We start from the raw sequence: 13575 nt of genomic DNA on the forward strand, positions 1-13575 counted from the left end.
CGATCTTTGTGAAAATGTAGAACAAAATTAGAGTTTTTCTTTTCAGATAGATGACGGTGAATAAATATGAAAACACACTTTCAAAATGTATATATTTATTTATTTAAAATTCAAATTTCAAAAAATCTCTATTGAAAAATACAAAGTTTTTAATAATATTCCAGTGCAAAGATATAGTCCTTGAGATAAAAACTTCCAAACTATTACCTCCAAATAAATTAAATTACAGATACATTTGAACAGTTCAGTACAAAAAACAAAAACAAAACAAAACAAAACAAAACAAACAAAAAAAAAAAAAACACAAGAGAAATTGTTAAAATCTGAGAGTTTAAGTTAAGTCAAGTCAGTGCAATACAGTTAGTCACATTCTCCTGAGATATTAAGTAGACTGCCGTCCTGGTAACTTCAGTGCATAATAACAACAATAATAATTATAATAGTAACCAGCAATTAATCATTAGTCCTCTAGTTCAGAAATTTTCTTAAACATTTGCTTATCTTTAAACATGTCTACTTGATTGATTTGGATTTAGATATGTTTAGTAGTAAGCAGCATAAATATGTTTTTCCTGGATAGAGTAACTTCCTCATATTGGTGCTTGTATCTCCATGCCAAATAGATAAGACTAATCTCATAACATAATCTCTCAAGACAGCACCAGATGGAAAGCTGGGTACCACTATAACGTAATTTCAAGATTTCCATATGGAACCTGGGTAAACATCGTCTCATTCTCTGTTTTCAGGTCAACAGCATATAACAAATAGACAGGATTTTAAGACAAAATAATTTCTTATATTATATTAGGGAGTATAAATACTTTGATTAGTATTTCTTTATAAATAATTACTTAAGACAGTTAAATATTAATAAATAAATGTATAAAAAAATCAATAGAAAGATTGAAATAAAAAAAATCTTGTCCCAACAAGATTTGCACAGTAGCTCAGTACAGAAGATCATAAGATGGCATTAGCATTTGCACAGCCTCTGAAACTGGCTTCTTTTTCTTTTGTAAGAACTTGAGGTATCCCCCAGTTTTTGTAAGACGCTGAACAGCTCATTTACAGCCTTGCGCTGAACTTTCAAGTCACTCATCTGGAATAAGCAAGAAACAAATGGAACAAGAGTCATGCCAAGGGCTATAATTGTTTACTGACCACAGCACATGGGCTACCCTGCTACCAGAGTAAAACAAATGGACATATGCTATTTTCAATTCCCTACTACCTAACTCCCATAGTAAAGAGCCACTGTTTTCACAAATTTTTGTTTTCCACTTTCTGTACTTTGCAACCTGCCACAGACCAGCCACACTCTGTGAAACAGAGCTGCCCTGCAGTTCAAAGCAGTGACTGCACTGGGGCATTGTCTGCAGACCACTGAGGAAGTCAGTGGTTTGTGCCACTGGCACGAGCACCATGGCCCAAGTGCTCCAACAGCCACAGAGCATTCCATAGCCAGGCACAACTTTCCCAACCAATTTCTATACCACAAAGGGCTGTGTCAGTGGCAGCTCTGTGTACAGACTGTATGACAGCACTGTCAGCACCTTTGTGCCAGATTGAAGCAAGACTCAGCACTACCCCTCACTGTAGACCCTGCAGCTGGAAATATTTGGTTTTTCAGCATGAACTGACTTGCACAAGGATTATCATTTAGATTACTGAAGCATTATTAGCTTAAATCACATTCAAATCACAACTGGAAAATATAATGACACAACCTTTGGAGGAAAAGGAAGAGCCTTACCTGAAGATTTGTAAGGTCCCTGAGATCTTCTATCTTCTTTGAGCCATCAGAAAGGCTTTCTTTCAGAGTACTGAGCTCCTCAGCTATGTTTCTGACATGAGCCTTTGACCTGTCAGTGTTTTCAAACATTTTCAAGTACATGGAAACAATCTGACTCAGGATAATCCTTTTTTCATTTCTCTGTTGAAAAATACAATAAAAAAGAAAGGTCTGTGAGTGCCCATCAGCAGGGAAAGGAAGGAAGGAAGGAAGATAAAACACAGCATACAGAGGTTCTCTGCTGCTTGAAACAAAATTATAAAGGAGATGTTGCCACTCATCTTCTGGGCTTGACTATACCTCTAGGTCTGTTCACGGTGCAGTAGAAAGTTTTTTTATTGGGATTTTTGTCTCATTTCAAAGCTACCAAAAGAACTCTGCTCCTCTTCATTCTACTGCAGCTACTTACGCTGGTTCTGGGAGCTGCTTTGTACCAAAAAAGCGCCCGTGATGCTTCATCATATCTGGTTTTGACTCACCTCTGTCCAACTTGACAGCCTTTCTGTAAAAATAGGTCCACCATCAGCTACATCGGAATGACTTGAGTTCTGCAAAGAAGAACAAATGTATCTATTACATAAACAATATTTATCACAAGGCAAATTTGTGTTCTTTATTCAAATGAGCATCAAAATTCAGATTTTTGCTCATCTGGGCTATAGCTATCCCAATGCTTTCACTTCTCTAACCACCAAGTCCCGTTGCCTGGCTGCCTGGTAACAGAAATAGTATTAGTCCTCTTTTCAGTGTCTTCTGCTACAACTCATCTGAATAGAGATGTTTAGCACATCTATTTTCCCAAATGCTCCCTGTAATTTTTGCCACTGACAGATGAATATAAAGCTCATAAGCACAGCAACTGGCTAGAAAATCCGATCTTGGTATGATTTCTGGTAAGTCAGAGTCCAGCATTTTGTAATCTGTGACTCTAAATTCATACAGTCTCAGCAAAAATGTCATATGGAACAAGAATGAGCTGGTTTTAGTATGAAACTATAATTTGCAGAACTGGAGAATATCCCAGTAGCCCACACTCAGGTATGGGGATATGCAAGATTAGTGGGCTATTGAGAGGCTCACAGGGATGGAGTTTAACCATCAGATGTTGGCAACGGGTTCTAGGAAAAAAAGAGCAATACAATTCTCCTACCAAGGAAAGACAAACTGCATCATTTCCTCTTCTGTGTGTCTTTTTTTTCCTTTTTGTATACAACACTGACTATTTCCTTCTTTTGTCTGCTCAGTAATTTAAACACAGTGAGTGCAAAGAGAAAACTTGCAGTCTGACAGGAGCCTCCTGGGCTGATTGGTTCCCCATGATGAGCACACTACCAAACTGGGTTTTTTTCTGCTTCTGAAAGGTGGGGAGCACCTGCTATGGAGCAAAGTTTTAATGTCAGTGCAAAAAGCTCACCATAGCTCAGTATCTCTTCCACAGAGTTATGTATATTCTAGTAAGACTCTCCCTGGTGTATGCTAATCACAAATTTAAGACATAATGCCACTTCTACAGCCAGTTTCCCACAAACACTGAAGTATCACACTAGTCTTTACCACTTCAGGGTGGTTCTCTGACCACTGAATTTCAACTGTCATTTGCACAAAGTTATGACAAAATCATGGAAAAGTCAGAGCTGAAAGTAAGAGCAGACTGTTGCAGTTGTTTCATTGCATTTAGAGGGGAAAAACCCCAATAAAAATATATTTCAAATAAAAGATTTTAATTAAAAGTGATTTTATTGTTGATCTGCTGTCTCTGTGACCAATCCCTGCTGAATTCAGCTGTGTACTACTTTAATGCCTCCCAGATGAAGATTGGTGAATTAACAGTACAGTTATCAAGTTACCAAAATTCTATTTGACAAGAAAGAATACCCTGCCAGATTACATTCCCATGCTAGATCATAGTCACACATGTGAAGTAAAATGACTGGAAGATGCAAAAGAATAAGAAGTAGAAATCACCTTTGAGTAACACACTACTACAACTTAAAATAAGTAGCAAATGCATTTGTTAAAGTAAAAGTTAATCTCCAATTTTTTTATATTGCTAATTAGTACTAAATCTCCCATTGACATTGCTAACATAAAATTTTAAAAGTCAGTAAATTGCATCTAGTCAGAACTGAATAAAGATTAATATATTCACCATAAATTGCATTAAGATTTCTTGTTACAAAGTGTTCCATGTAATCAAAGCTGAATTGAGCTAGAAGAAGCTATTGTGAAAGCAAGAACATCCTTAAAATAAATGCAAATTACTACAATAACTGTGACTACTGAAAAACTGATTCAGGTAAATGAAAGAACTTAGTAAAAATAATTATCCATATTCTTGTTAAAAAAAGGTATGATCAAAAAATTATTTCCATGATTACCCTCTGTTGGTACATATTGAGTATGTCAAGCAGTGATTAAGTTTGGACTATATGTAAAGCACAAGCAGCAAGAGAAGAGAAATGCAGTAGAAGACTGTACTTACAAAATCAGCTTTCAGTTTGTCTATATCATTTTGAAGTTGAAGAAGATTCAATCTATTTTCAACATGTCCAAAAAAAATCATGATGACAGACAGAACAAACAAGCTGTAGGCTTGGAAAGCCATTTTCTTTATGATGGTTGTGTTAAACTGCTCAGATCAGTTCTGGGAGAGCAGGTCTAAGAGCAAAGAGTTTCAACTTCTAGTAGTTAAATCTATTAGAAGCAAGTAGACGACTGAACTTCATCATCCTGTCAGTGGTATTTATACCTGGTCTTGAATTTTTTTTATTTCATCATCACAGGCTGTGTATATTTAGACAAGATAGTGTTAGATAAGAACCCTTTGGGTTTTGGCTAATCAAGGGAATCCCTCGAAAGCATCTTTGTTAAATCATGGTCCTGGAAAAATTTTCAGTGGTTCATCGATGGGTAACGTTTACGTGGCAGACTATGAAGTTTCATTTACACGTGGTTGGGGAAAAGAGGGAAATTACGGTACTGGTCGAGGAATATGCATTGTGGCTCAAACCTATTCTTACACACCATCTGAAAAGAAATCTTATCTTGTGGTTAAAGGGTCAGTGCAACAGTCAACTCATTTCTGGTATTCTTTTAAAGTAACCCGTGTTTGCCATGGCATTCTATACAGACACTTAGAGATTTAAACGTTCCTTCTGCTGCTGTCCTTTGTGAAACGCACTCCTTTCCATGGTCTAAAGTGCACTTCTGCTTATTTTGCATTCTTCACCTCCAGATTCAGAATAGGACGAACAAGGTTCCAGCGTGAATGCAATGATGTATCATATTAAATTCCTCTATGCTTGTCTACTGTCTTTGGCAGCAGAGTATTTAGTACTTAAGACACTCATTTCTGCTTGGCAATGATTAAAATTCCCCACCTGCCATTTCACGTGCACTAATGCGTGTAGAATGAGAAAAGAGAAGGACACAGATGAAAACAAGCCCCATTGAAGAAGACAGAGAGGGAGGTCTCTGAGTGCATACAGAACCCTGAAACAACTCCATTGAAGATAGCTGGGGAAAGCGTTTTTTTATAGGAACTAAACTCTTCTTGATGGATATAATGGGAAAAGAGCTTGCTCTGAGGAGTCTTATGAAGAAATCAGATAATCAGACTGCAGTACATTAATGGAGGATAGGTAGGAGCCTACAAGGGAAAGAAATAAAGAAGGGGCCCATAGGGAAAGGAAAAGAGAAATAATCAGGAAGAGAGTACTTGTGGGCTCAGTTCACACAGGCTGCAATGGAAGATGTCTGTAGTTCATCAGAAACAGATGAAAATTAAAGTGGTTCAAAACAGGTAAGATTAGAACTCTCCATGTCAGCCCCACATGACTCTTCGGATATTCCTTGGAAGAAACTCTCCCTTTTCCCAGAATCTCCTTCCATCTCAGCTAATGACCACTAATGCCATCAAATCTTTTTCATTTGCTTCTTGAAAGAGGACGTCCATCTGTGGAATAGACCTAGACTACTACCACCAGGGAAATTATCATTTTTCAGGAAGAAGAACCAAATTTCACCAACAACGGTAGGTCCAAAAGCTGGATGCAAAAATTCCCTGGGAACAGCAGCACAGACACATGGGACACATCTCACAACAAACATGGTACTGCATGACAATTCATGCTCTAATCTGCTTGAGGTGGTAACATTATGCAATGCACATCTTTCTTTTAGTTTAAGAAGTAAAAACTGATTAAGTAATAACTTAATTGCTGGAAGTGTTCACATGAAGGCAAGGTAATAGTGCTATTCAAAGCACTGTAAACAAATGGCAAAGTTAACATGCCCACCCATGGCGGAGAGGTTAGACTAGGTGATCTTCAAAAGTCCTTTCCAACTCAAACCATTTTTATTCTGTGTTTCTGTGCCAAAAATTACAATCATAGAATAATTTTGCTTGGAAAATGAAGGTCATTGAGTGCAACCTCTAACATAGCACTACTGAGTCCACCACTAAACCATGTTCCCAAATACCACATTCATGCCTTTTAATGGAGGTCTCACCAAAATTCAAAGTGGACTCAGAATTCAAAGTGAATTCACAAATGCCAGCACACTGAACAAACCTATTGATTGAAACATCTGGTTTGCTATGCCAAGCAAGCACAAGGATCTGGTATGGCTCAAATAAATGTAGCCTTATGCACATAGGAAGATCAAGCATATTTTACAAGATGGGGACAGCTGCTGAGGTTCATTGACTGGCCATGAGTCAACAGAGCAATTCTTTGGCAGAGTTTTAGAAAGGACATATGAAGTGGGAGAGTGAAAATTATTCCTTTTACCTAGGGCACTCTTTATGCAATCAAAGACATACATCTGGAAGAGCAACTGAGTCATGAAGCCCAGATTTTGCCATTACACATTCTAATTTGAACAGAGCTTTTGGGCTGAATTACCTAGAGAGAAAAGAAGACCCGAAAGAAGGAAGTTTGGGGAAGATTCTTTACTCAACCAGCTCAGTCTTCCTAATACATTAAGAACAAGTCACAATGCAGTTGAACACAACTAAAATCTGTAATTTTCCAGCCAAGCAGATGTAATTCCAAGAGGTGAACTATTAAGTCAGGAATACCGCCTTCTACAGAGAACTATTCACCCAGAATGACTGTACTGGGTTAGGCTGCCATGTTAAACTTGTCAGACACACATCTCATCCACAGCAAGCTGTGCCCCTCAGATGATCTCCCTTTGGTCTCACATTACAATTACTCTTCTAAGAATAGCAGGAGGATAAAGTATCAGAAAAAAAGGATTTTGCCAACTCACATTTTGTTGATACTTATACTTGTTATAGTTTTGGTGTGTTACTTGGCTAATTTGATCCCTAAATCTCCTCACACTTCAGAGAAGGCCACTTGCCGAGCATCCAATTTTGTAGGTAAGAAAAAAGAAGCACAGAGCAATGGGATGATTAATGATCATTCAGCCTCTGCAAAAGGCAAATCTAGGAACACAAACAGGATCTTCTAGTCCCATTGTAGTGCTTTGCCCACAATGCAGTGCTACAAGTATTTTATTATAGACTGAGGCAAGAAATTAAGCAAAAAGCAAAGAAAAAAGCCATGACATCTGTCTCTGTCATGGTATCTTCTGAGTGCAGGTCTGAATTAGGTACACTCTCCTGCCTGGAGAGGCTATAATCAAACATTTTACTAATCTCCACATTCAAATTATCACACAAAGTGGTGAATGTTCTGTGATAAATAATCAGCTGCACTGAAATGTATTTTAATACAGAAATATAGCATCACAACAGTATCATATCTCCAAATAATTTTGAAATTAGGCAATAGCCTACAGCAGGTGGTTAGAACATGAGGGTCCTGTGTCTCCTCCAGCCCTGTTTTGCTTCCCATTCTGCCCAAAACTGATGAACCAGATCACTATTGTCCAGTGTATGTCTTGTTGCTCAAGAACTGTGAATAGTCAGGTTTGTGAGGAAGACCCAGATTCAGATGGCTCCCCTGCACTGCCTGTCCTGAGAACCAACATCATTACAAACAATGCAGGAAATATCCTGAAAATCACTGCACTTGCTGAGACACCTAAGAGCATGCAATTTTTTCTCTGTGTTCTTTAGCAGATATCTGGGGAGTGCATGCTGGTGTGGACTGAACACTCAACACTAACACAAGCTCTTTGTCTGAACACTTGTCCTAATCTAGTAGAAAGAGATGTCAGAATAGGATTCAAAAATCTTGTGCTGCATAGAATTGAAGTGGTCTTCTGTGAGACACCATAGTCACAGATGGATTATCATCTGGTCCAAAAGCAGAAGGAAATTTAACCAAGACATTTTTTCATTTTGCTGACTGGAAGTCATCTGACTCTTCATGCAAAGCAGAGGTTTCACACCCTTCTGTTCATACAACACCTTACACCAAATACCCGAAGATGCCCTTGCATAGTCATGTTCGATTTCACTATGACCCCTGATTACAGCTTTTTACCTTTCATTTTTTGTTTTATGCATACTCCTCAGAGTGCTGAGTGGTTTAGTGAGCAACTGCCTATGCCAGTTCAGCAGATCTCTGCCTGACTTTCATTTCACTAAAACACAGTGGCTTTCTCTATTGTCACTGCCCCAGGAAAGCAGCCCATAGCTGGAAAACCCTCTCTGAGCTGTCATTCTGACTTTCTATCACACTTCACCTCTCAGCCTTCCTTTCTTACAAAGCAGCAGAAATAATTCCTTTGTTTCCTCCTTCACAGTGCTGGGGCGGTGAAGTGGGGGTTGTCACACTTGAGGTTGTTAAGTGATTAAACTTTGCCTGCACATTGTACCAGTGCTATGTAATTACTAAACATTGTTATTCATGTTGCTATGCTCTGCAACGTAGATGTCTTGATAATCAGGCTTCATGACTAAGGAGGGCTTAAGGGAATTTACAAGAAATAGGGAGAGGGACTTTTTACAAGGGCATGTATTGATAGGACAGGGGGAATGGCTTCAGACAGTCAGAGAGAAGGGGATTATTTGGCATTAGGAAGAAATTCCTTACTGTGAAGGTGGTGAGACAATGGAACATCACACAGAGGTGTTGTGGGTTCCCTGTTCCTGGAAGTGTTCAAGGCCAAGTTGGATGGGGCTCTGAGCAACCTGGTCTAGTGGAAGGTTCCCTGCCCATGTAGCTGGAACTACATGATCTTTAAAGTCTCTTCCAACCCAAACCTTTCTATGATCCTACAAATTTGCAACTGATCCTTACAAACGTATTATAACACCGTCATCTTCCCCGCTAAAAAAACCCAAAACCAACTAAAAAAAAAAACAAACAAAAAAAACCCCAGAACTCCCAAACCAATAAACAAAATAACAATCAAACCAAATAAAAATCAAAACCAAAATAAAAATCAAAACAAAAAAAAAATAAATAGAACTGACCCACCACTCTCCTACAGATAAGGATATGCCTATACATCATGGAAGATATAACTGGCTACTCCTTCTGACCACTGGATCTCTGTGATTTAGAGGATGTTTCCAGTGATCAGTGATGTTGGCACAAATCATCTACTTTGTTTTATATGATGTCTTGAGAGGCTACCTATAACAGAGGCTAGACAAGTTAAAGGAATAAAGTAGGTATTTATTAAAAAGGCTTTCAAAGGATACACCTTGGGCAGTACAATAGCCTGGCCATGGCTACACCCAAGATGGATGACAGGTCATGAGTTTTTACACTTTTATAAGTTTTGGTCCATTTACATATTGGGGTTAATTGCCCAATTACAGCTTCAGGTTATGAAGTCCCATCTTCTCAGTTTGCTCTCCTCAATTAATTGCTGTTTATGCTTTTTGGGTCAGAACTGCAACAGTGTCCTTTGTTCTCAAGCTCAAAAAGGATTGTTTTGTCTAACTAAACTGTGAAGAGATCTTCCTAACACTTTATAGGAAGTTCAGAATTATATATTAATGCAGTACAGAATCTGGCAAATATGAAAGCTAAAACTTAAGGCTCTGAAAACTCAAAATTAACTATTTTTTCATTATTCTAAACAAAATTTCAGCCCATTCCAGGGACACTTTGGAGTACTGGAAGAGAGAGTTGGAAAAATATTTTGTACAATCTGAAATATGACACAAGGAAGGCCCTTGGGCCTCCATCACATACTGCTTTATGCATGCAAATGCAAACAGGAAAAAGCATATTATTGATCCCTCTTTCCTCTGAAAAATTTCTCACACACATTAGCTGTTGAATCTTCTGAAGGAAGGGAAGGAAGAAGAAACTTACAGTCGATCGTGTTAGACATCTAGAGAGACAGGTGTCTGAATAGATAATGAGCTGACGGGTACAATTTAGATTAGAGCGTAAGTTCAAAATCATTAAAATCTTGGTATGTTGGATCACACAAGACACCTGTTTCATACTTTCCTTCAGTATTTAATTTGGTAAGCCCATGCAGGAATTCCCCATCAAACCCTAATGATTCCTTTCTGAATTAGCAATAGGAAATAATTACTCCTCATTTTATGAGTACTCATCTGTCCTGTAAGCAAAAGTTTAAGCTTTTGCTTTGCCCAGGAGGAAGAGGATAACCAGGAATAACTGTTCTGGGCTGGCCTTTCTCACACAATATGGTGGACTTTATGGAAATTCTTACTGTATCACTATCAGCTCTGTATTGTCTAAGCACTCCAGTAATAACACAATATAAATATTCAGGACACGTATTAAAATAATTTTCTGGAGATGATAACAAATATTTTCCTGAGAACATCTGTCCTCGTTGATAGCTGTTCATGTCCCTGTTTCTAAAATCAGCATAATTCTGTCTTCATTTTCTTTTCCTTGAAAGACTGTTGAACTGATGTTTGTGAGGAATTCTGTGCCTGGAAGGAGAGACCTAAAACACACATTTTCTCATTGCTAATTCTGCATGGACTGCAATATGCAGTGGATTTCAAAGTTTTCTTCTTGTTTCTTGCGCCATATTTCAAGCTGGTATAAACTGGAATTCCAGCTTTCCAAAAAAACCAGAGTCTGCAAGTATAAATGATTTAGAAACTATAAGGCACTCATGAGAGTTAACCATGAGAAAGTCAGGTGAAATTCCAAAGTACTCTTCTTTTTTGTATTAAAATATGGAACAAAATTGTGGCAATGTAACAGACAGTGATGGACAAACGTGTGCATTTTTACTCTGTATTCCTACTGTCTGGAATTTTCCCGCATATCCAAATTCTGATTGAAATCCATTGCCTATAAAATATAACAAAATTCTAAATATTATTCAATTTTAGTTTCAGTCCATATCAATGGAAAAGCATCAAAACTGGTGGCACAGCAGCAGTCTAAATGGTGGCTTGTGTAAAACCTCCTGTGCTACAACCATGGAGTGTCTACAGGTTTTTCTACACAAAATCTTCTATTTTTATCCTATCTTCTTTGTTCTTCCAAGAGGAATAAAACATTTGAAAGTTTTCTGTTTTCAGCACCATAATATCTTTTGGAGGTACTTCCCATTATGAGCATTGTATCATGTGTATTACAGTATTTGTTTCCACTTAAAAGCACCAGCTTTCTGTTTTACATGATTTCATTAATCTTGGGATATATTTTAGAGTTTTGGGGTTGGGGTTTTTTTCCAATCACTTTTTAATTAGTATGGTTGCAGGGAAAGGACAGAAAACATGAACTTATAAAAGCAGAATAAAGCAAATAGGAAAACTTATTATTTAAAGACAATTGTTTCAACATTTTTTCTGAATATTTTTAGATACTTTTGCCTAGGCTTTTTTGACAGGAGCACCAACAACATTCATATTGTTGATTTTTAATGTTAGGCAGGCAATGGTGTCTATCCCATGCTAACAGTGCAACATACTGATTTCAGATAAGGCGTTTTGTGCTTTGGTGGATGTGAAGCATTTTACAAAATAAAGATATATTTTATTAAATTAGCTGTCCCTAAAATGGTTTTCCAAGGTTTTTTAATTCTTCTGCTCCTTCCAGCTTGGGATATTCTGTGGTTCTGTGATGTTCTAATAGCCCTGGTCTTCATAAGAATAGCATGCTAATACTATGATAACATTTTCCACAAATACTTCCATTAGTTTCAAGGTAATATTTTAATTCACTTTGAGAGAGCTAATTCACGGAGAAAACAATGCTGCCATAATTTGGCCTGTGTTCTGTGGTTCTGACTTTCTGATATTTCCTGTAAATATATATGTATACATCTACTGTTGCTGCACGGTATTGACAGAAAAAATAATCATGTTTTGCTCACAATATCTTTCCCCAATTCCCAGTAAATGGATTCATGTTTTTCTCTATACTTCAACTCTCCATACAGAGACCTCTGCTATTTTCTGTCCGTTATTCAGTTTCATTTTCATAGGATCAGATCCACCTTCAAAAGAGCAAAAAATCTACCAGAACTTCTACATCAAAGTATCTGTGATAATAGCCCAAGGCTCTTTTTCAGAAGGACTATGTCATTTTTAAAGAGAGAAGACCAAAGGTTGCTAGTGTGGAACCAGTTGTTAGTTTCTGTATGTGCTAGGTCAATCCATTCAGGGATCTCGGTTAAAAACCATTTTGTGAAACCTCACAAAATAGCATGGATTGGACTGAAAATTCATTGCAGATTGATAACAACCTAATATTTTTCATACATTCTTAATGCTATATCAAAATGGGACTTTTCAGACTATCAATCTGTCAGTGAGCCAGTCCTGCTCGTCTACCTCTCATTATACTTACAGAATTTTCTCCACATAGTGGGTTTTTTTTCCATCTCCTTACACTGGTATTCTCTGCTGCTACTTTTATTTGCATTGGAGCTTTTTCATCTAATTTTTAATGAGGAATTCAAGTCCATTTGAGTTTTCATTGTACAGTTGCATTTGTTTCCATAGTGTAAGTACTTTATCTTACAGACATATTTACTGTTAGCAATTAATACATATAAATTTGGAAGTGCACAGTAGTGAAAGACACCCTGCTTTGATTTCCTATTGAGTATTCTAAGCTGAAATGTCAGCATTTGGGGGAAAAATCTGATCATTTTCTTGTTATCGCTTACACAATAATCGCTAATTATCACATATGTATATGGAAACACAAGTGTGGGCACATGTTGGAGGCTAAGTCAATGATCTGTTTCAAATATCAGTTAGAAAGTATCCATTGAATGTTTCAAACCAGCCTCGAGAGTGGACATTTTCTGTCATAATCATTTGGAAACCTCCACAGGACCTTTCTTAGAAGAAATCTACTACATGGTGCAATCTTTTCCTCTAAAACAATCCAGGAGACAGTTTGGTGGGGATTCCCCTCACCTGACAATCTCTTTAGTTCCATTCATAATTGTGTGACTAAGCAAGCCAGTCATCTTTACTTACAAAGAAAAAGCAAATCAGTACACAGATTTGGTCCTACCTGTTTCTGTCCAGCCTCCAGGACACATATGAGAATGCCAAAGTCGGGCTTACAAGAAATTCATCCACAGATAACATTTTACTTAGAATTGGACTTCTTGAGAGGAGTTTACTTGCAATGATTTTTCAGTTAGATTCAGAATTTAAAGTGAAAGGAGAAATATTCAAGACCTTTGCTTTTTAGTAGTTAAAAAATTAAGAAGGTGTTTCACACACTAAAGTACATTTCCTCTTCATCTCCACAGGAAGTAGAGGGTGTCTATAGGAGAGCTACTGTGGGTCGAGAGTAGATGCACTTCACTTTAAAGTTGCTCATCTTCCTTTTTCAAAGGCCTGAACTAACAACTATGAAGTGCTCTGAATGAACATATTCTAGTCT

At 37.5% G+C, this 13575-nt stretch overlaps 1 protein-coding gene across 1 annotated transcript; it reads right to left on the reverse strand.

Moving 5' to 3' along the window:
- Positions 1 to 291: 291 nt before the first annotated feature.
- IFNG (interferon gamma) lies at positions 292 to 4506 on the reverse strand. The gene is made up of 4 exons (XM_002188923.5): positions 4278 to 4506; positions 2275 to 2343; positions 1757 to 1936; positions 292 to 1102 (listed from the first exon to the last, which is right to left on the reverse strand). The coding sequence occupies exons 1-4, from the start codon at positions 4398 to 4400 to the stop codon at positions 977 to 979; spliced, it is 498 nt and encodes a 165-aa protein (XP_002188959.4). The 5' UTR covers positions 4401 to 4506; the 3' UTR covers positions 292 to 976.
- Positions 4507 to 13575: the final 9069 nt, after the last annotated feature.

The sequence above is a fragment of the Taeniopygia guttata genome, chromosome 1A, assembly GCF_048771995.1.
Source record: "Taeniopygia guttata chromosome 1A, bTaeGut7.mat, whole genome shotgun sequence".
Classification (NCBI taxonomy): Eukaryota; Metazoa; Chordata; class Aves; order Passeriformes; family Estrildidae; genus Taeniopygia; species Taeniopygia guttata.